At 40.5% G+C, this 22,230-nt stretch overlaps 1 protein-coding gene and 1 pseudogene across 1 annotated transcript in view; both read right to left on the reverse strand.

Moving 5' to 3' along the window:
* MACF1 (microtubule actin crosslinking factor 1) overlaps positions 1-22,230 on the reverse strand; it is a 339,095-nt gene that overhangs the window by 137,954 nt on the left and 178,911 nt on the right. Inside the window, 15 exon segments of the mRNA XM_032302100.1 lie at positions 381-464; positions 1,455-1,617; positions 2,834-3,027; positions 3,694-3,832; positions 4,491-4,669; positions 9,068-9,237; positions 9,647-9,830; positions 10,395-10,521; positions 11,874-12,028; positions 14,187-14,339; positions 16,832-16,957; positions 17,966-18,061; positions 18,954-19,058; positions 21,108-21,269; positions 21,881-21,958. Of these exon segments, the coding sequence (XP_032157991.1) occupies positions 381-464; positions 1,455-1,617; positions 2,834-3,027; positions 3,694-3,832; positions 4,491-4,669; positions 9,068-9,237; positions 9,647-9,830; positions 10,395-10,521; positions 11,874-12,028; positions 14,187-14,339; positions 16,832-16,957; positions 17,966-18,061; positions 18,954-19,058; positions 21,108-21,269; positions 21,881-21,958 (2,115 nt within the window).
* LOC116567187 lies at positions 8,462-9,059 on the reverse strand (annotated as a pseudogene).

Consider the following 22,230-nt stretch of genomic DNA (forward strand, 5'->3'; position numbering starts at 1 on the left):
ACATGGCAAAGCAAAGAATTAAAGATGACTCTCAGGTTTTTTGCTTCACACGTAGGAAAATGGGACACTACTTCCTGGAATAGGCAAGACAATGCAAAGTATATTTGAGAGGAAATTCAAAACACTCTGTTTCTGACATGGCAAGTTTAAAAAACCCGTGGATCATTCAAAGAGTGACTCCTTGAATCAGAGATGATGTCTGGTACCCTCTGAGCATTCCCAAATGTAGGGTCAGGAACACTACACATCTGCATTAACTGGAGATGGGGCCAGCTGCTAGCAGCAGCACTTATTTCTCCAGAAACAAAACCTACAGCGACAAGGAAGATCTTCCCATGCTGGAGATCATTTATGTACCTTTGGGGATATGCTAGAGTTACCTTTACAATAGTGGAGTATTGCTGGGAAAATTTCTGACACTGGTCCAGCTTTGTCTGATTCTTCTCGATTTCTGCAAACAGATCCTAGAAACGAAAGTATCACAACAACGTTATCACTGTCCCTATTGTAGTCAAAATAGCTGAGCATTTATTATGTTCTAAGGCAGTTTTCAAATCTTAGCTACATCAGAATCACCTGTGAGGCTAAATAAAATATGGATTGCTGGGCTCCATACCCCTGGAGTTTCTGATTTGGTAGGTTGTAGTAGGGCTGAGAACCTGTGTTTCTAACAAGCTCCCAGGTGATGCAGATATTACCGGTCAGGAGTCCACACTTCGGAAACCACTGTTCTGCATATTTTATATGTATCATTTCATTTAACCCTAACAATAATAACCTTATGAGTGAGACAGGTTGAACAAGTAATGAACCATATCCATTTTTTTAATGAGGAAGTAGAATACTGACAGGCTAAGTAATTTGGTCAAGGTATCATAGTGAGTGAGTGATCCAGAACTGGAATCCAAGAAATCTAACACCAGACTTCATACTCTAAACTGCAATGCTACACAAAACAAGCCACCAACAACCCCCAAAACAACAATAACAACAACAAACAAAAACAAAAACAAAAACAATCATCAAAATGCTAACAAGGAAAAACCACTTCAAATAATTTTTGTCTGTTCACATCTTTCTGGGTTGTCAGTGCCCTGTGTTCTCATCCTCATAAGATCAAATGCAGTTATCAAGAAACGAAATGAAGCGAGATAATTTTAATCTGTCCAATCTATGGTTTCATTCCAATTTTAGTATATGTGCTGCCGAAGGGAGCACCAATCTATGGTTTCAATATAGTCACTACAACTCATGACTGGAGGGCACCTAATGAGTGTGTCTGGCCTAAATGCAAAACCAGTATCATCTTGAGACCATTTTGGTTGAACTCTTTTCAGAAGAGGAGGCTCAGAATGTCTTACCATTTGGGGGAAGCTTAATAGGTAGTCCATCATCTTCTTTTACAATGAATTAACCCTCCTGCCCCCCAACTTACACCACGCTGTCACACCCACCGTCTGCTGGCTGAGCTGCTCTGACAGCACTCTGCTATCCTCTGCCTGGCCTGGCTTCATCATTTCCTGCTGGGCAGTGGTTTCCTCAATCCATCTGATGAGCGTTCCATGGCAGGCTCTGTAATCTCCCAGAACTTCCTGGATACTTTCTAGCTCAGATTGGCTGGAGGAGCAAAGGAAAAGAAACTACCATCAGATACTTCAGTACAAACAATAAAATAAATGGTTGTGATTCCCTCCTTAGCCCCTTCCTCTAGTTGGGTTTGATCACAGAGGATATATCTTTTTTTGGTGGAACAACAGTACAAGGCTGAGACCTATGCTTGTACCTGGTGCTCTGTGGGGTGAAGGTGCAGTTGTGATGCTAGCCCTGGACACTGCCTAGGAGCATCCCATGATGATCCTTGTCAAATTTTTACCTAGGTTGCCAAGTACTGCCAGGTTGCCAATAAGGTAATGCTGGTTATACACTTCTGTTTCCTGATGACAGTACCTGACAGGTACCCTAGTTATGATTTAGGAAGCGCTGTAATTTATTGGGGAAAGATGGACGAAAATAGTTATTTTCTGTTAATTTTGGTAACAGTTTCTTAAATCACTTTCATTAGTCTAACTAGACTTTGGATAGTAATTCAATTATAGAGAATCAATCTAAACTTAAGAGCTGCTAGAACTCCTCTCTCCATATTCCTGAGCCTAGCCTCAGGAAGGTCATTTTCTATCTTTCTTATTCAACTCAGACAACAGAAGGATTTCAGTTAATACAAATAAAAACCACTGGGGCGCCTGGGATTCTCAGTGGGTTAAAGCCTCTGCCTTCGGCTCAGGTCATGATCTCAGGGTCCTGGGATCGAGGCCCGCATTGGGCTCTCTGCTCAGAGGGGAGCCTGCTTCCCACTCTCTCTTTGACTGCCTCTCTGCCTACATGTGATCTCTCTCTCTCTCTCCCTTTCTCTCTGTCAAATAAATAAATAAATAAATAATCTTAAAAAAATAAATAAATAAAAACTGCTGATTTAGCAAATGAAAGTGGAAGCAAGAAATTCTGCAAAGCCCCACTATGAAAAATGGCTCAGAGTTGGAGTCATTGTCTTCAGGCCTTAACTAGATAAAAACTCAAACATGAGCAGCATGGCTAACAAGATCATCACTGCTGATCCGAAAGCAAATCTCAGGTCTGTTTTAGGGTTGGTAGTGCCAATTTTCTATCATTTCTCTTGTCCAGAATTCATATTGTCATTCAATTTGTAACCGTCTCTATCACTTCCTGACTTTAAGTAAGAATACACAGATATAATTTAACTTCTGTTTAAAACTTAGTTCCTGAATAGGTTTAAAGAAAAAAAAAAAAAAAAAAAAAGGATGAGGTCACCACTCACCGGGTCTCCAGCTGAACAATGACCCGGTGCCAACGGTCCTGCAGCTGGGAGCCTTTTTCCTGATAGCGCTCCAAATCCAGGTTTCGCTCTGGGGTCAGACGACTCAGCTGCTCTGCCACCACCTTGGCCTTGGCAATTTCCTCATCCAAGACTGAAAACACTGAATTCTTGTCCTTCACATCACTAAGCCAGTGCTATAGAAACATAAGTACAGCAACAGGTTAAATATACTCCATGCCAAAAAAGAGTAAGGTAGAAAACAAGGACATTGCCTACAGCTGGCTCCACATTATATCTGGAATTCAGAAACCAGACCTTATAATGTTTGTGCTAGAAACATCTCCACAGTGCTCATGCACACCAGGCGGCCCAGGACAGGCAGTACAGTACAGAGACATGTGCAAAGAACTAGTGTTTGAAACCTGGCTCTCCCACTTACAAGCTATGAAACCAAGATAAATTGTTTAGGCAGTCTGAATCTCATTCTGCTCATCTGTGAATGGAGATAAATATCTCTTCCCTACCCACCTCACAATTCTGTGAGAATCAATGAGATAACAGCTAAGTGATTTACAAACTTACAGTACAACCATGACTGTATCTGATGTGGCTATGATTTTACTGGGGAGAATAGGGAGAAAACAAATAGAAAGTCATAGTCCTTTATTTTCCCTTTCCAGCTAGACGTATTTCTCAGTCCCAGCTTCTTTGAATCCACATTAAAATATATTAAATATGATATTCTGCCTATTCAAATGCAAAATTCAGTCACTGTCATGCTATCCAAAATTGCATTTCTCTGCTAACCCAAAGCAATGGATATGTTAAGTCAAGCTCCTATGAAACTCAGAGCAACCAACCCGTAACGTAGACCGATGGGACTCCAGAGCAGAGAGATCTGCGGGTACTGCTTCTTCTTGACTTAGCTTAATCTCATAACCTTTGACCAAGAGTTCAGCGTCCTGGATGCTACGTACTATAACATCGATTGTCTTCAGCCTATGAGGGTAAAGTCACCTTCGTTAACACACAGAAAGAGCTGAGCCACAGACTTGGAGTGCTGTAGAGAGGTTCCCAAATATAACTGCTAACATCAGTTTTACTATTACTAAATGATGACAGGGTTTCACAAAAACAAGAAAGCATGGTAAACGTGTTGCCAATTTAAGCCAATTCAAAATATAGTTCTAGGTGATAATGGGACATGCACACATGTGGTGGACTCATGGGAGAAATGATACGAGGCCAGAAACCCACTCAACACTACAAGAGTCTAAGGTCTCTGACACCTCATGGCCATGATGGGTAGAGGGCAAGCCTTCAAAACTTATATTTAGTTTAACTGAAAATTTTTATTTTATTCTTTAGTGTCCCTTTTCTTTTCTTTTTTTTTTTTTTTCAGAGTTATCTAAACAAACAGAAATAAGTACAAAATAGTCCTAACACTGCAACATCTCCCTTTCTGTGTCACTGGCATTTTTTCACTGGACCCCAGTGAACCTGCTCCATGTTGCCTGGAACTAAAGCCAAGGTCTCATTTCTATGACTACATGCTCTTTAAGATCTGCAACCTCTCTGGGTTGTTCACAGAACACTTCAGGCCCTTCTCACAAAGTGAAAACACCGCCCTTTGGATCCAAATCCTCAGCTTACTCACTTATTCAGGTAGACAGTGGACAGACCATATACATGGTCTATTTTCTCCACCAGTAGATTGAGCTCTGAGCGCAGACTTGGGACACTCGAACCAGATGGAGACTGATGAAGAAAGCTATTGCATTTCGTGGAAACAACATCAAACTCTGACCTCAGCTGCTGTAAATCCTCTTGAGTGCGCTGTCAGGAACAAGATACGCAACAAAGATGGAGACAGAGTTGAACACATAAGTTAGAAAAACATTCTTGTTTGTAATAAGCATATACTGCAAACAACCTAAATGCCCACATATAAAGGAATAGCTGAATAAACTACAAAATAGTGCTGATGGGGGAGGATGGGAAGAATACACACAAGTATTTTCTGAATACAGTATTTGGACTGCAGGCTACAGACAAAAGGAACCAGAAATAAATGTTGAACTCTAGTTAGTAGGTTTGTTTTTCTGTAGTACCATGAGTCAGTAATTCTAAAACTACTTATCGGGGCACCTGGGTGGCTCGGTGGGTTAAGCCTCTGCCTTCCGCTCAGGTTGTGGTCTCAGGGTCCTGAAATTGAGTCCCGCATCGGGCTCACTGCTCAGCAGAGAGCCTGCTTCCTCCTCTCTCTGCCTGCCTCTCTGCCTACTTGTGACCTCTGTCTGTCAAATAAATAAAATCTTAAAAAAAAAAAAATACTTATCTTTGCATGTTAGAACTGAGCAGTAAGTAAATTTACTATGGATAACGTAAAGTAGGTTTTTCAGTCTTGGGGAAGGGAGTTACAATTATGGAAAGAAGAGAGGTTAGTATGAACCCTGTGGTACTAGTTTGGAACCAGATGAAGACAGACATAGGAATTCATAGTTATGTCTCTCTGTGTGTGTGAGTGCCAGAGAGAAGGATTGATAAATTGATCGATATCAGCATATAACCTTTGTGATATATTCATATATATATGTGTACATATATATGTGTGTATGTGTATATATGTGTGTGTATAGGTATATGAAATTATATAATTACACCTATTATATAATTATACCTATACACAGACACACACACACATATATATACATAAATGTGTGTGTGACATAGGGATGTTTTTGTATATGTGTATGCAAGTATGTATTTATAAGCATGTATTTTTCTAGCTCTCTCAACTGAGCAGACCTAGAAACAATGACACCCCAATAACAATAAGCATACTCAGCATCCGAATCTTGGTTTCTAAATAGCATTCTCCATCAAAAGGAAGTGAGACTCCTTGGAAAAATGGCTGATTACAGAGGTGGGGCTGGCAAAGGCAAAGCGAATCTGAAATATTTTTTTGTTGTTGAGAAATAAGAAAGCACTCAAAGAATGGTGGGGACATTTTAAAATGATAGGGATGTCAGCTTGAAGCAGCTTTCAATGGCTAAATTTTGGAAATTCTGAACATCAAAATAAAGAGAATAACAACTGACAAACCTTAAGCAACACAAGAGTCCATAAGTCCATAATGACATAAAGAAGGAAAAAAGGAGGAAGGGAAGCAAGCTCTTCCCTTTTGGTAGAATAGAAATTTATTCTATTGTAGTATAATAGGAGTAATGTAAAAAAAGTCACAATTAGAAAATCACCCTTTGGGAACAGTCATACCAATTAATTCAGTCAAGAATACACACGAGATGCTAAAACCAGTTGGTAAAAGTGTGATATAAAACAGGTTTTTATATAGTCTCAAAGTATCTCCCCACAATTTGCTTAGTAATTATAAAAGGGAAAAGAGCAACAAGCGATACAAGTTATCACCAGTAATGGGACAAATCAATATGACATGCCTCCTGAGGTCATGCACTAAGGACACAAGATCATTTCTGCAGAGTTCCTGCCAAAAACACGTAACCTATATCTAATCACGGAGAAGCCTCAGATAAACACAAAGGAACATTCTACCAAATAAATGACCTGCCCTCTTCACAAATGTCAGGAGCATGAAAGATGATGAAAAATCAAGAAATTGTTTCAGGTTAAGGAAATTTAAAGAGACACAGCAAATAAACACAATGTGTAGTAAGTACTGGATTGAGTCCTGTACTAAAAATATTCTCTGGTGTGTATGTGTGTGTGGGGGGGGTGCCCAAAATAGGTATTAGTAGGCCAACTGATGAAATTTTAATGAAGTCTTGGATAACAGCATTATATCAATGTTCATTCCCTGATTTTAATCATTGTCTTCTGGTTACATAAGAGACTGTATTTATGGTGCCTGGGTAGCTCAGTCGGTTTAAGCATTCAACTCTCAATTTTGGCTCAGGTCATGATCTCAGGGTTGTGAGATCGAACCCCATGTCAGGCTCTGCACTGAGCAGGGGGAGTCTGCTTGAGATTCTCTCTATCCCTCTGCTCCTCCCTCCAGGCTTATACATGGAAGTTATCTCTCTCACACACAAATAAATTAATAAATCCTTTTTTAAAAAGTTTTATTTATTAATTTGACAGAGAGATAGTGAGAGCAGGAACACAAGCAGGGGGAGTGAGAGAGGGAGAAGCAGGATTCCCACCGAGCAGGGAGCCTGATGTGGGGCTTGATCATGGGATCATGAGCCTGGGATCATGACCTAAGCAGAAGGTAGTTGCTAATGACTGAGCCACCCAGGTACCCCTCAAATAAATTAATAAATCTTTAAAAAGAAAGAGAGACTGCCTACCCTTCATTTCCGGAAATGCACAATAAAGTATTTAAGGATTTTTTTAAAAGGATTTAGGGATAAAAGAGCATCACATACAGAACTCACTCTCAAGAAAAGAAAAAAATTATTATAATGTACATTTATAGGAAAAATGATAAAGCAAATAAAGAAAAATGTCAACATCTGTGTGATCTAGGTGAAGGCTATACAATAATAAAAAATTTTCTGTATACTGAAACTACTTGAAAATAAAAAGTAAATCCAGAAAAGGAAAGTCCTTTAGAAGAGCTAAATATTAACATTTCTTGGAATGTTCTATTTTTGCAGAACAAACAGATTTCAGATGACTGTAGAAAACTAAAATTTCAATATGAAAATTATAGGTTTATATGATATGCCTCATTTGTGAATTTAAATCCATCTCAGCCAAAGAAAATTACACTGCCCTCTCATCTCTTCTTCAAGCTTAGGAATAATTGAGAAAGGTAAGAAAAATCATTCCTCCTAATTTTGCCAGTCCTTTCTATTCCTTTAAGCTCCCAGATCAAATCTACTATTCTTCATAGAGCTCTCTCCTATGGTCCCAAGTAGAAATGGTCTAGTGATACTCTATATTTCTATAGCTATGTTTGCTTTGAAACCTGCAAGTGCTCTTGATACTATCTTATGACGTCTCTTATACTGAAGGTCCTAATTGTGACTTCAACGTTTTATTCTTAACTACACCATAAGCCAAAAGCAAAGACCTTACTCTCTTTACATGCCTATGAGCAGGTAACAAAGCCATTAATATTTGCTTATACTTCAAAAATACTACTCTACATTTTGATGGCATTTCACTTTTTCAGAAAACTCATTATGTATACACTGTCATTTAACTTCCAAAGTTTTGTGATATAGTTTGGACTCATCCAATATCTCCATTTTCTAAGAAAGGAAACTAGGATGAGAGTTAACTTGCTAAAAGTCAAGTGTGCATCAGAGCCTAGAGTAGAATCTGAGTCTTCCCTTGTATTTTTTGCATGTGATGGCTGATGGCAACCACGTCACAGAAAGTAACACATGCACATCAGGGATAGAGCAGACAGCAGCATCTTTGCTAAGCACTCTTAAAACATGTAGCCCAAATGCAGTGCATAGAACAATCTGCCAGTCTGTATGCCTTCCCAACTGTGTAGAAAACTTATCAATAGTCAGAAACACACCAGGAGCTGAAATCATGCTTTGCCATAGATAAAAGGCATCTGCAGGTTGCAGGGAAGAATTCTCAAGTAGGAATGCCATGAGTCTATTGCCTTATTTCTTAAGCTCCACATTGTTTTTTTGTAGTTTAATGGCTTTATTAACACAAATATGAGGTGCACAACAAGCTATCTATTCATTTTCTTCACTGCACAGCCTGGCATTGGGATTGGTGACTGATGGCCCGCTGGGCTGCTCTTTCCACCATGGCTTTGTGGATTTTGGAGGAGATCTTGTGAGCTATCTCTGCACAGTGAGATTTATTGCACATCAGCAGCATTTCAAGTTCCTGGATGTCATGTACTAGGAACTTCCAGAAGCCACTGGGAAGGCAGTATGTGCTCTGCTTTCTTGCTGCTCCCATAACCAATGCTGGGCATCAGGATCTGGCCCTTGAATCTTCTGCGCACTCTATTGTCAATGCCTCTAGGTTTCCACCAGTTGTGCTTAATTTTGACATACTGGTATGACTAGTGCCAGATGAATTTCCTGGACCCCTTTTTAATGCTCTTGGGTTTCACCAGAGGTCTGAGAGCAGCCATGATGCCCAGTAACAAATGGCCGCCACTTACGCTGACAGCACCAAGGAAGAGAGGGTACAAGCTCCATATTGTCTTGTCATCCAATTCACCCTGAAAGCATTTACACTGCAGCCAGCACCCACCCTGCTCTTCAGGTTTACCTCTTGTTCTGCAATCCTTAATGCATTGTCCTGCCGGGCATCTTTGTCAGTCCTAGAACTGGCTGGAGACTGAATTCGTTTGACCAGCCGCTGTTCACACTCTTCCAGCCGTAGTCGGATATTCTTCAGCTCTGAAATGTACATCTTGGCCACAGTTTCCTCTTTGTCCTCTGTAAATGCAGAAGCACAGGGTAACATGAAGCACCACAAGAGAGGTCAACAAACCTAAGAAAAATAGATTCACCCTTAGAGGGCAGCAGATCTGATATTCCACATATGAAAGCAAGACCTTATATAGGGGGAACATTTTGCCTGATCCTAAGTTCCCTGCATTGTATACTCATCTTTAAAGATCCAAACATGCGAAAGCCACAAGAAAATGCGATATGTTGATTAGCAATAATGCCTGAAATAGGGCCTCTTTGACCATGAGAATTCAGCTCTATAAGTTTTTCCCTTTCTCAAGTTTTGAGCCCCTCAAATGGTAAAAAGGTGGTACTTTCTAGCCTTCATGAAGGTCTAGAAGAACCCTTCAGGGCTCTCAATCCACCACTCTTCTCCCTTTCCCAAGGCACAAACCATTCTCTATGGACTTCATCAGGTGCTGGAAGTGGGTTTTACAAGCCTCCACCTCTTCTTCCAAGCGCAAACGATCAGATACTGAGAAGACCAGAGAGTCACGGCTATCCTGCAAAAAATCTTCATAGTGGGCCTGGAGAGTCTTCATAACCTGATGGCACTCCCCTGGTGCTGAGGATCGAAGCTAAAGAGAAAAACAAAACACAGAACACAAAACAAAACAAAAACAGAAGAAATTTTAATAGAATAGGACCATAATACATTCTCTATTTCTCCTTTTTATTGATGTTTAACATATACACAAATCAGGTGCACACACCATAACTGCAAACATGTTGATTTTTCAGAAACAGAACTTATCCATATAATCAGCATTTAGATCAAGAAACAATATGACCAGTATACCAGAAACACCCACTGTGCCCTCTTGGACACAACCCTTCATAATTTTTAATTCACCAGTATTCCTCTACTACATACACACCTTATACAAGAGCAGAGTGAAAAGAAGCCTACAATCTTCGGTTGGCCAAGAAGAGAGAAGATGTCATTTATTTTCGTCAGGAACTTCCTTAACCATTTAGGCTGCTGGTTTTTAGTTCCTAGGACCCCCTAATTCTGAAACATTATCCCTAACTCCGCTCTACTCCCTTTGGGTGAGTGGGAGTCTCGCGGTAATGAGAAAAGTTTCCTTCTGAAAAAAGCTTGCCAGTAGGATATGAACCTGAGGTAAGGCTTTCACACTTACCTTTTCCAGGTTCCAGGTCTTTACAAGGTCCAGGTCCTTCCTCAGATAGTTCCAGGAGATAAGGCTTTTGGTGTTAACATGTAGCTGATGCCAGAGGGCCATCACTTTCTGATAAGACTGCTCCACCCTAGAAACAACAGAGAATCTGGTGGTAGCTTTTCTTAAAACTTGAATTCCGCGTTAGAGACCTTCCAGGGGGAAAATGTGATTGCCTTAGCAGAACTGGGTTTGTATACTGAACAGAGAAAGGCAAGGAATCAAATACTAACACGGCAATCTGTAGAACAAAATTAACTGAGCTATTCAAACAATCTGGACTTATCGCAGTGTTATGTCTATGATGTCAGCATACGTTTGGCAGCCTAATAAATGTGATCTGTATATAATATAATGGCAAGAAGTGAGAAGATACATCCATGAAGAGAAGTAATGGAGAAAAGTAGAAAAAAAAAAACCCATCTAGGGACGCCTGGGTGGCTCAGTTGGTTAAGCAGCTGCCTTCGGCTCAGGTCATGATCCCAGCGTCCTGGGATCGAGTCCCACATCGGGCTCCTTGCTCCGCAGGGAGCCTGCTTCTCCCTCTGACTCTGCCTTCCACTCTGTCTGCCTGTGCTTGCTCTCGCTCTCTCTCTCTCTGACAAATAAATAAATAAAATCTTAAAAAAAAAAAATTAAAAAAAAACCATCTAGAGAATTGTCGAAAAATGATAATATCAATGCTTAAAAGTACACGCTATGGTCTATATATTCACAAAACTGCTAAGGTCTTTGAAAATTAAGAGCAACTTAAAAAGTCATCTGGCATATTAAAAATAAAAAAAAACAAAACTGCAGTATGAAGGACCAGGGAAAATTTTTTTCTAAAGCATCCCATGCCTAATTCAATCTCAAATTCTAGACTTACAAACTCACAAATACACAGACATATTCAACACACACTACATTACCTTGAATTTCTTGAAGTCAAGAAATGTGAGATATAAAGAACAGGATGGAAAACTGGAAGCCAGGGCCTCACTTAAATAAGAAATCTTAAACCCATTAGTTTATCTTTTCCCTCTCCAAAAATCCCACTAAAATTCCAGTGATAACAAAATCAATGGTTGAAAATAACAAACTTGGGAAAATAGAACTCTGGGGTAGGTGGGTTTTATTATTAGCTTCGTGGTATACTTCAGCTTTTAAAAATATGTATGTGTATGTCATTAATAAAATACAGAGAAGAAAATTAACTATCAATATAAAAATCAGTCTTCTGAATTTAACTCAAGAATGATCACTGAATATATCTCAATTAAACATAAGCATTTACTGAAAAGCTACAACACAGCTCCCAGTGCAAGATCTGGTATCCTAATAGGAGGCCTTTCCCAGAAGAAACTTAAAAACTTGGCTGCTCTGTTTAAGATCACAAATACAGATTCATCCCTCCATTAACTCACTCAGACTAAGCAGCACAATGGGCAACTGAGCAGTTACCTGGTGGCCATCTCAATGGCATCCTTATTGGGTGAGGGGATGAGGAAACAGACGGATGGCACCATTGCCTCATTCCCTGTGGGGCTGATCACTTTCCACTTGGTCCGCTGAGAATTATCTTCCAATACGCACTCATCATTCTTGCAGATGGTGATCTGAGGAGATAAACTCACAAGTTATTGCTAACAGATAAACCAACAACCCATTATTATATGGTACTTGACTCCAAGGCTATGAATTCCTTAAGAAAAAAATCATTTTTGAAATCTGTCATCAATTAGTGAGGTTTCCTGATTTTGACAAAAAGATAACCTTATAAATACGTAACACACCAAAGGTTGTGACATCAAATACATCAATGAAGCAAGTGTTTGTTCAATGTTTATTACATGTCCAGTAACTTAGTATATGAATGTTATAAGGAGACTGTCTTAAGACCTCCAAGAGCTATCTCTCTGCATCTACAATCATTAGGATAAAATTTAAAGGGACATGAATAATTGCAACCTTGATTTTGTGATATTTCCTCTTTCTCCCTTCTTGTCATTCCACTCAAATCCCCGAAAAGGTTTAAGCATTCTGAAATCATCAATTCCTTCTCTTGGGAAATAAATAACCAACATGATCATCCCTATTCTATAGACAGAAATACTGAGACACAGAAAAGTGCCAGAGAAGTTCATTCTTTTGCATTACAAATATTTACTGAGCCTAATATGTGCCTGGAATTTTGGTGGGCTACTGGACATAGAATGGTAAAGTGACAGACATGGTCTATATTCCACATATTCTGGTTGGATACAGAATTAGAATACTGTGTGAAAAATGCAATTTACCAGGGGAATGCATGAAAGGGACAATGACCCAGTCTTGCCTAGAGAGGTAAAGAAAGATTAGTTTGGGGCGCCTGGGTGGCTCAGTGGGTTAAGCCGCTGCCTTCGGCTCAGGTCATGATCTCAGGGTCCTGAGATCGAGTCCCACATCGGGCTCTCTGCTCAGCAGGGAGCCTGCTTCCTCCTCTCTCTCTGCCTGCCTCTCTGCCTACTTGTGATCTCTCTCTGTCAAATAAATAAATAAAATCTTTAAAAAAAAAAAAAAAAAAGAAAGATTAGTTTGGACCTTGAAGCCACATTAAGGAATTTAAACTTTCTAAATGGAATTCGGGAATTGTTACAGAATGTAAGAAGGGGAATGACTTTTTTTTTTAAAGATCATGCCAGGGGGCACCTGGGTGGCTGACTCTTGATTTCAGCTCAGGTCATGCTCTTAGGGTCTTAGGAATGAGCCCTGCTTTGGGCTCTGTTCTCAGCAAGGAGTCTGCTTGAGGATTCTCTCTCTCTCTCCTTCTGCCCCTACCCTGCTCACATGCTTTCTCTCTTTCTCTAAAATAAATGATTGAGGGGCACCTGGTGGCTCAGTAGGTTAAAGCCTCTGCTTTAGGCTCAGGTCATGATCCCAGGATCCCAGCCCTGGGATCAGCCCCGCGTCGGGTTCTCTGCTTGGCGGGGAGCCTGCTTCCATCTCTCCTTCTCTGCCTGCCTCTCTGCCTACTTGTGATTTCTGTCTGTCAAATAAATAAATAAAATCTTAAAAAATAAATAAATAAAACAAAATAAAATAAATGAGTGAATCTTAAAAAAGAAAAATCAAAATCGTGCTAGTGTAAAGATAAAGAATGCATTGAATTGGGGAGGCAATGCTATGATCCAAGCAAAAGAAACTGATGGTCTAACAGAAAAAACTACATCTAAGAGATATTTACTTACAAGTTGATATTGATTAGGTAGTCCTACTAGTTGTAGGGGATAAGAGGGGGAAAGCCAAAGGTATTGCTCAGGTGCTACGAAGTACCATTTCTGACACCACTTAGGATATGGGGTTGGGGGGGATGATGACACCAATCTCTGAGGTAGGGAGTAGATCAAGCCTGTAGAGTTCCACCTTTTTTTTTTTTTTTTTTTAAGTACATTTAAGTTCTGGGGCGCCAGGATGGCTCAGTCGTTAAGTGTCTGCCTTTAGCTCAGGTCATGATCCCAGTGTTCTGGGTTTGAGCCCCACATGGGGCTCCCTGTTCAGTGGGAAGCCTGCTTCTCCCTCCCCCACTCCCCCTGCTTGTGTTCCCTCTCTTGCTATCTCTCTCTCTGTGTCATATAAATAAATAAAATCTGGGGAAAAAAAAAAGATGTTTAAGTTCTAATTAAACAAAACAAAACACCTCTACCACTGGACCTTTCCCTATCATAACCCTAACTGAAGGTTTTGCTTCTCCCTTGCTTCCCTCAGTAGCTAGAGGTAACCCTTCCCTTGCCTCACCTCTATCTGCCGGTAGTCACAGATGGCCTTCACGGAAATGGTACTCTTCAGCACGTGGTCAGGACTGCGTGGCTTTAGCTGGACAATGGTTTTGGATCTCCCAACGAGGCTGGCAACAGAACTCTTGGACTGTATAAGCTGTTCCTTTTCATCCTACAAAGTGAGAAGAAATACAAAAACACATTAATGTTGCTACTCAGGGTGCCGAGTCAACAAAGAAAACTGAGTGCTCCGCTCCCTCAGAGAATGTCATTTCTCAGTTAAGTAGGGATCCGTGGTGGAGCCATCTTAGAAATACAGAGATAAAGAAACAAGGAGAGGATATTTCTGTCTTCTACCAAGTGCTTTTGTACTCAAATTGTTCAGCTTTCTCCCTGTGCTCTTTTCAATGAATCATGAAGCCACATGCAAAAATAATAAAAACATAAAACAAAAAAGAACTGCCAGCTGCCAAATACAGATAAACACAGCTAACACAGGATTTCCCCAAACAAGGTTCAGAAAGCATGGAAGTTTAAGAACAATAATAACAACGTTGCCGTTGCTATTATTATTATTATAATCACTTTCTTACTGGTAGAAGCCAGTTCTTGCCTTGTGCTTAGGAGAAGCCAGAATTGTGTTCTTTAAGAAATTTTTAAATAATTATACCTCCCAAGCTCTACTACTGATATTTCACTCTCTTAAATTGAGTTAAACTTTCTAGAGAAAGATCTTAGCTCTTCCACCAACAAGTTATAAACCGATGCTGTTGGTGAAGACATCATGACAAATGATTTAGGATTTACCTTTTAGTGTCTTGCTGTGCCACAGTCACGTATATTTGACTAGTTTGAAAGAAGTACCATGCAAAACTGAAACTCTCAAGTCTCTGCAAACCCCATTATCTTAAAAACTAATGAACTTCTTGCCCACAAAATTGGTAGTAATCTACTACCAATTGTGTTAGAGAATAAAAGATAACTTTCATGTATTACCAGGATGTGTCAAGCCCATTTTGAGGTATAAAAAGTCCTTAGAAGAGGGCTTTCTTAGGATGGAAGTAGATGTGATGAGAGTAAAGAGTTAATAATGTTAAGAAATGCCATTAAAGAATTAAGAATATGCAAGTAAAGAAAAAGAAATGCTTAAATAAACTACCTGTGCCTGTCCCCGGGAGCATGATTGGAAGAAATACAACTTTAACTTATTAGTTAAGAAAGAGGAATGGAATATATCAGGGAGACAGCCACACTGTTCCATACTTGAGAGCTGGTCTACCCATTTCTGTTTCCTTGCAATAAAGATGTCAATTTCTGTCTAACCCACAGCCAAACATCTCAAGTTCCAGAGACCAAGTGCTCAGCGTGGTAAAAGTTCTGAAAAGAACCAGAAGCCATGACAGATGCTCCCGAACCTGACGGACAAGCTGAGGAAAAGCTGAGGAGCAGACCCAGGTGACTTCATGCCCAGATGACGCCGCCAACCCGATGCCCCTGACCTGGAGAGGAGGGAACAGAGCAGCGACCCTCGAGAAGAGAAGATATGACAACAATTGCAGAGGAGTTACCCTAAGACAGGAAGGTACTCTGTGGAAGGGAGGAGATAATAGCCAAGGATTATTATATTCCTCCTTCATACTTGAAGTACCTTCAAGAGAGACATTCTAGAGACAATATCTAAAACGTCAGGCTTTTATCCTTCATTCCAAGTTAATTAAATTAACAGATTATTTGCCCAGGTGAAACAGTGAATGTGAACCCATTCATGGGTTAATAATACCTGAAAGTGTAAAAATAATAAATAATCAACTAATGTTCACAAATATCCAAGTCTCACTTGTGAAAAAATGACGGTTTTGGGTTATTCTGGTTCTCTTACTTGTAATTTCCTACTGAAATGAGAGTTCCCTGTTTCTCATATAGAAAAAAATAATTTCCCTATTACATACTCTTCTGTCTTAATTTGTAATGTAACTGGAGCCTTGTCTTGCCAACTCTGTATAATATGCATTCAATACATGTAAACAGTCCTGCTCTGATTTTAATACCAGTATTCCTGAAAGAATAATTCATTGGAGAAAATGAATATAAAATTGAGTTGGATTAAATACTGGATACCAAATTTTTTTAAGTTAATATTGCCACATAAACTGGACAAATATTGCATTATATCTAAATAAGATTTTAATGTTATCCTTAGTTAAAATCAATATTCTAATATCTCAATTTACCAAAACAAAATTACCAAAGAGGAAAAATTTGGCTTAGGTCTAGTTCATTGGTTTGAATTCTCTTTGCATGAGAGAGTAAAAAACAATTTGGTGTCACCTAATCCCCTTCAATTCTATTTTTCATGCTATACACCACATCTTTGGTCCCAACTACTGAATTAAAATAGGAACAAGCAAAGAAAGTATGCTGAGCACAAGGACTAGGCCATTACTTCAATAGCATACCCAAAGGAATCTTATTAGCAACTTTCTTTTACAGAAAGAAAAGGAAAAAAAGAAAAAGAACAAAATTGAGGTTAAACTCTATTTGAATATGAGCCAGACAGTATAGCAATAACCCACTGCCCTGGAGCTTTCAAGGATATCAACAGCAGCAGCTGGGATGGTTTACTCTGTTTCTCAGAAGTAATCATCCCGCTGATACAACACCCACCATGGAGTCCTGGAGCAGGTCCTCGAGGCGAGATAAGCTGGTGTTGTGGTCACAGGAATATTTTCGTTTGATGGAGTCTTGGAGGTTCCTCAAGAATGACTCGAGGTCCCGGGCATCACTGAAGAACTGTGGCGAGAGGAGGGGTACCTCATGTGCAACTCATCACAACACAAGCATGTTAACGGGGAAAGAGAAAATTGGTGCAGAGCTGCCAGGAACTGATGACACTCCTGGATTAGTGATGCTGTATCACAAGGTCCACAGGAGGAGAAACTGAGGGCCTAAAATGCTACATCCAGGAAATATCAGTGATAACAACCACAAAGCCTATGGCACCCTATAGGAAAGTCAGTTGGCTTCCCCTCCTCTGAAACACTGCTGGTGACTACACTTGGCTGTGAGGTAGACGTCATGAAAAGCCTAGAGCTTGAGCGATCAAATGTTCCAATCTACTGATAAGGTTATAAAATGATCAAGAAGATTATATCATTTAGGGCAAACCCGAAGAGAGGTAACAGCTTATTTCCTCCTGCTACCCCTCCACTGAAAACAAGGAGTATATTCTTGAAGTTGTGATGGACTGAAAAAAGAAATATGGTCCTGATATTTTACAGCTTTTCCCATCAAGAGGGAGGGTCTACTTCTCCCCTTGAAGCTGGGCATATAGGCACGTGACTTGCTTTGCCCTGACACATTAATAAATGTGACAGCAGAAGAAAGGGCTTGTGCCCTGGAGCTTGCTCTCTCTGGCTGTTTGTGGAACATAGCTACTCCATGAAAAAAGCCTAGGAGAGCCTATTAGATGCCAGAGACTTGTATCCCACCATTCCAACCCACTGTCTGACATGGAAGTCATGCCGTTTGGCACCTCACCTGCCTATCAGCCGCCTGCAGCCATCTATAAGGCAAGAATCATCTTTCCTCATCTCAGCAGAACCTAACCCAAATTACCAACCCACAGAACCAAGATCTAGCTAAAGGATTGTTGTTCAGCAGCTGTGCTTTGGGGCGGAGGTTTACATAGTACCCGTTAACTGATGCAGGTGTGTGTTTCACCTCACCTCTTCCATGCGTGGTCTTGTGTGCACATGCAGACACATAATGTGCACAGACACAAACACAAAGCCCACATACCTGAAAGTAAGCAGTATTCTCTTTCACATGCTGCTCAACACACAAGCACAGCTGCTTCATCCACTGCAACTGGGACTGGGTGGCGGCACTGTAAGCCTGTAGGAACCGAACACGCACACAAAAGGGCAGGGCTTAACAACGTCTGCATGCAGTGCTCTCTTCCAAGCACAGCTCTGCCAGTGACAGGCCAACCAAAGATACATGGAGATACCTAACAGGCATCTGCTGAGCGCCCGCCTTCAGAAAGAGGCTTGCCTTTCATCTAACGAGGTTTACACAGAAAAGGCCTTTCCCACACTCAAACTACAGCTGACCCTTGAACAATGGAGGACCTGAAGGCGCCGAACCTCCGAGCAGTTCGAAATCCACACATGACTGTTGTCTCCCCAGAAACGTAACTACTAATAGCCTACTGCTGACCAGAAGCTTTATAGATAACAGTCAAAGAAGACCTACTTTGTGCGTTATACGTATCACAAACTGTATATATACTATGTACTTGAAATAAAGTAAGCTACAGCAAAGAAAATGTTACTAAAAAATCATAAGGAAGAGAAATACATTTAACAGTACTATATGGTATTTATTTTTTTAAAAATCCATATATAAGTGGAGCCAGACAGTTCAGACCCATGTTGTTCAAGGGTCAGTTGTAAATGATCAGCAAAACCCAAATATAAATAAATCCCTCCTAGTCCTCCACTGTCTCTCTTCTCTGGGCAAAGGCACCACACCAAGAGACAGGATCTGCCTGGATGCTTATCTGAAAAAATATGTTCAATAGGCATCTCTAGCTCTTCTAGTTTCTCATCGTATTCTCCCCTTATTTATAGTCTTTTGGGGGCTGGGATGACAAGAGAGAGGATCCAAGACAAATGATCACTGACACTTCCTCCAAGGTGTTGCAACAGAACAAAGTCTCAGATTTGAATGCTTCTTTAATGACAAGTTCTGAGCACTGACCCCTTCACGTTCTCAAGTCACATACCTCCACAGTTTGCTTGGCTGGGTGGTTCTCAAGTGACAGCAACTCTGCTGTATCTTGTAGAGACCGAAACACATCCTGTTTCTCCTCCAGTTGCATGGTCAATTCCTGAAAATTGAATTCAGTTGCATGTAGTAAGTGCTATCAAAGGGGGAGGAGAATAAGGAAAAGGCTGTGTTCCCGGCCCAACTTTATTTATTTATAGAGTTTGTTTGTTTGTTTATTTATTTATATTTTTCTAAGATTTTGTTTATTTATTTGACAGAGAGAGATCACAAGGAAGCAGAGAGGTACGCAGAGAGGTGGGGGGGGGAAGCAGGCTCCTCGCTGAGCAGAGAGCCTGATGAGGGGCTCGATCCCAGGACCCTGAGATCATGACCTGAGCAGAAGGCAGAGGCTTAATCCACTGAGCCACCCAGGTGCCCCAAGTTTATTTATTTATTTGGTAGAGAGAGACAGCAAGAGAGGGAGCACAGGCAGGGGGAGTGAGCAAGAGAGAAGCAAGCTTCCCACCAAGGAGGGGACCCAATGCAGGGCTTGCTGGGCTCAGTCATGACCTGAGATCATGACCTGAGCCAAAGGCAGACATTTAATGACTGAGTCACCCAGGTACCCCTCCTGCCCCGCTTTAAAGGAGCATTCAACACAGGGTTACTGCCAAGATGAGAAGAATAAACAGCACATGCCAGAGCGTTTCAGAGAAGAGCAAAAATGTTAGGATTACTGGAGAATGATTCACAAACGATATGTGATCTGGGCCAGACCTGAGGAAGCAGGGGAACACAGGATGAGCACTGGACACAGAGGAAGGAGATAACTTGACAGGTGGGTCTGATTCATGTCCCCACTGGACTAACATAGTACCTGACACTCCCTTAGATCCCAATCACTGACTGGCAGGCTTTGCTCAGACTATTCCACTAGCCTGCAGTGCCCTCCACTGCCTTTAAATTCTTTTAACGGTACAGGACACAACTTAGATGCTAGCTCTTCTGTGAAGCTAGGTATGGATCCCTGCTGTCAGATCTGGTCCCTTCTTTCTAAGCACTTTCTTTTTATCTTCATCATAGCCTCATTTCTATTCTCAGACAGACTGTTTTCTATATTATAGCATCTATTCTTTCTCCTTTACTACAGAAGAATCAGATACCATTCTCCAATCAGGAGACATTTATATTTTTTAAACTATAATTGAATTTAAAAGTATCTAAATTAAGTGTTAGTATAAAAGCTTCCCATTTGCATAGAGTTTACAAAATCCTTAAAAACCTCTGAGATGTGGAAATACACTTAACAAAAATGACCCTACTTGTATTCACTGAAAAAGAGTAAAAAGTATTATACCATTCCCCAATGCTGAATTTCCCTTCTCATTTTACAGATGAAGATTTTTGATGAAAAAATTATTAAATGAACTTAAGAAAACTCAGAATTTGTGAGAAGCCAAGAGTATACCTCAATTAAACAATATCTAAGCCCTATACTAAGTGCTTTGCCTATAGTAGCTAGTCAATCTTTTATACAACCCTTTGAAGTGGTACTACTGTCCCATTTTATAGAGGTCCAGAGAGATTAAATAACTTGCTTAGGGTCACAGAGCCAGTAAGTGGAGAAGAATTTGAACCCAGGTCTCTTTCACTCCAAAGCCTACCATCTTAAACACAAAGCTATTCTGAAAGGACTCAACTTGCAGACTGATACTCTATTTGTCCAAGACATTGCATTTCTTTCTTTTTTTTTTTAAATTTATTTGAGAGAGACAGTGAGTGAGAGAGAGAAAGAGAGAGAGAGAAAAAAGGAGCAGGGGGAGGGGCAGCAGGAAAGGGAGAAGCAGATACCCCACGGAACAGGGAGCCTCATGTGGGGCTCAATCTCGGGACTCCAGGATCATGACCTGAGCCAAAGGCAGGCACTTAGCCGACAGCCACCCAGGCATCCCAACACACTGACTTTCTAAATGCATTCTAAGGTAAATACATTCTAGAGCTCAGGTTCCCCTCTCTCCACGTACACTTCTCACATGCACAGGTGCATTTAAGCAAGGAAGTCCTTATTTCTACCTAGCGAAATGCAAATCCAGAAATCCAAGCTCTCAACAGACTCTCTGATTTCTTTTGCTAATACATAAATATGACAGGTCTGTTGTGCTAGACTCACAGAGAAGTAATTTCTCTTGGCTGAGATGTTGGGATTGTTGTCACTCCAATCATAAGCGAGCTCCTCCTCCTCCTTCTCATTCAACCAGATCAACTCAGCGGTAGCTCTGGAGACAAATTTATGCAGGCTCTGAAGGTGCCTCATCCGGAAGCTAGAAGTTTCCTAGACAAAGCAAGGATTATAAGGTTAGATTGCCAGCCTTTCCTCTGTAGAAGATAGCACATGTGACATCAAAGCAAAGAATAATCCAGGAAATAAATTGAGCCTTGATTTTTCATCTCTGGGTGCTTCTCCATGAACTCAAATTTAATATAAGTTTGATACAGGACTCCCAGAGCCCTGGTCAATCCCAGCAAGAAATTAGAATTCACCAGGCTTTTCTGGGGCACTCTGAATAAAGAATAATCCTAGGCCTGTCCTACTCTGGACAATCTCAAAAGACAAGAATGAAGAAGAGATTGAAGAGGAGTCTCCTTCCTACTAAACTTGAACTTTTAGTTTTGGTGTCTCAAAGCACGTAAGTCACTGCTTTGGTGAAACACGGAAACTAGGACAGGATTTACTTAATTAAAACTTTCTGGGGCAGTGGTTTCTGATCCACTAAGAAAATTGAGAAATGTTATAATACATATGAATAATTGAAAAGTAAGTGATATAACCTAATAAACAGACAACCAAAACAGGGCTGAACCATAAACTTTCTGAATTAGCAAAGACAGTTGTTTGGAAAGAACTGGATTGTCCATAAAAAGAATAAAAGAGCCAAAACTCACCTTCAGTTTACAATATTGTGTCTCCAACTTTCCGAGAGTTTCAACATAACTGGTATGGAAATTTTGGGACATTTTTCCCTGACAAGAAAGGCATGAAATAAAGATACGTTAGAGAAAAAGTAATTATACTATATGTACAGTGTGGTTTCAATTATGTAGGCACACAGATAGGGACTGTTTAGCTGAGATAACAACTCTGGGTCAGGTTTTAAAGCCTGGGGCAGCACTGGGTGAGGGACAGTCCGGGGGGGTGAATACAGCTGACAGATCTTGTGCTTCCAGCAACTCTGGGAGGTTTCTAGAAAAACCGACATCTGCTGATTCCCAATTGCTTTTTTGAAGGGAAAAGT

Source organism: Mustela erminea, chromosome 10 (genome assembly GCF_009829155.1).
Source record: "Mustela erminea isolate mMusErm1 chromosome 10, mMusErm1.Pri, whole genome shotgun sequence".
Lineage (NCBI taxonomy): Eukaryota > Metazoa > Chordata > Mammalia > Carnivora > Mustelidae > Mustela > Mustela erminea.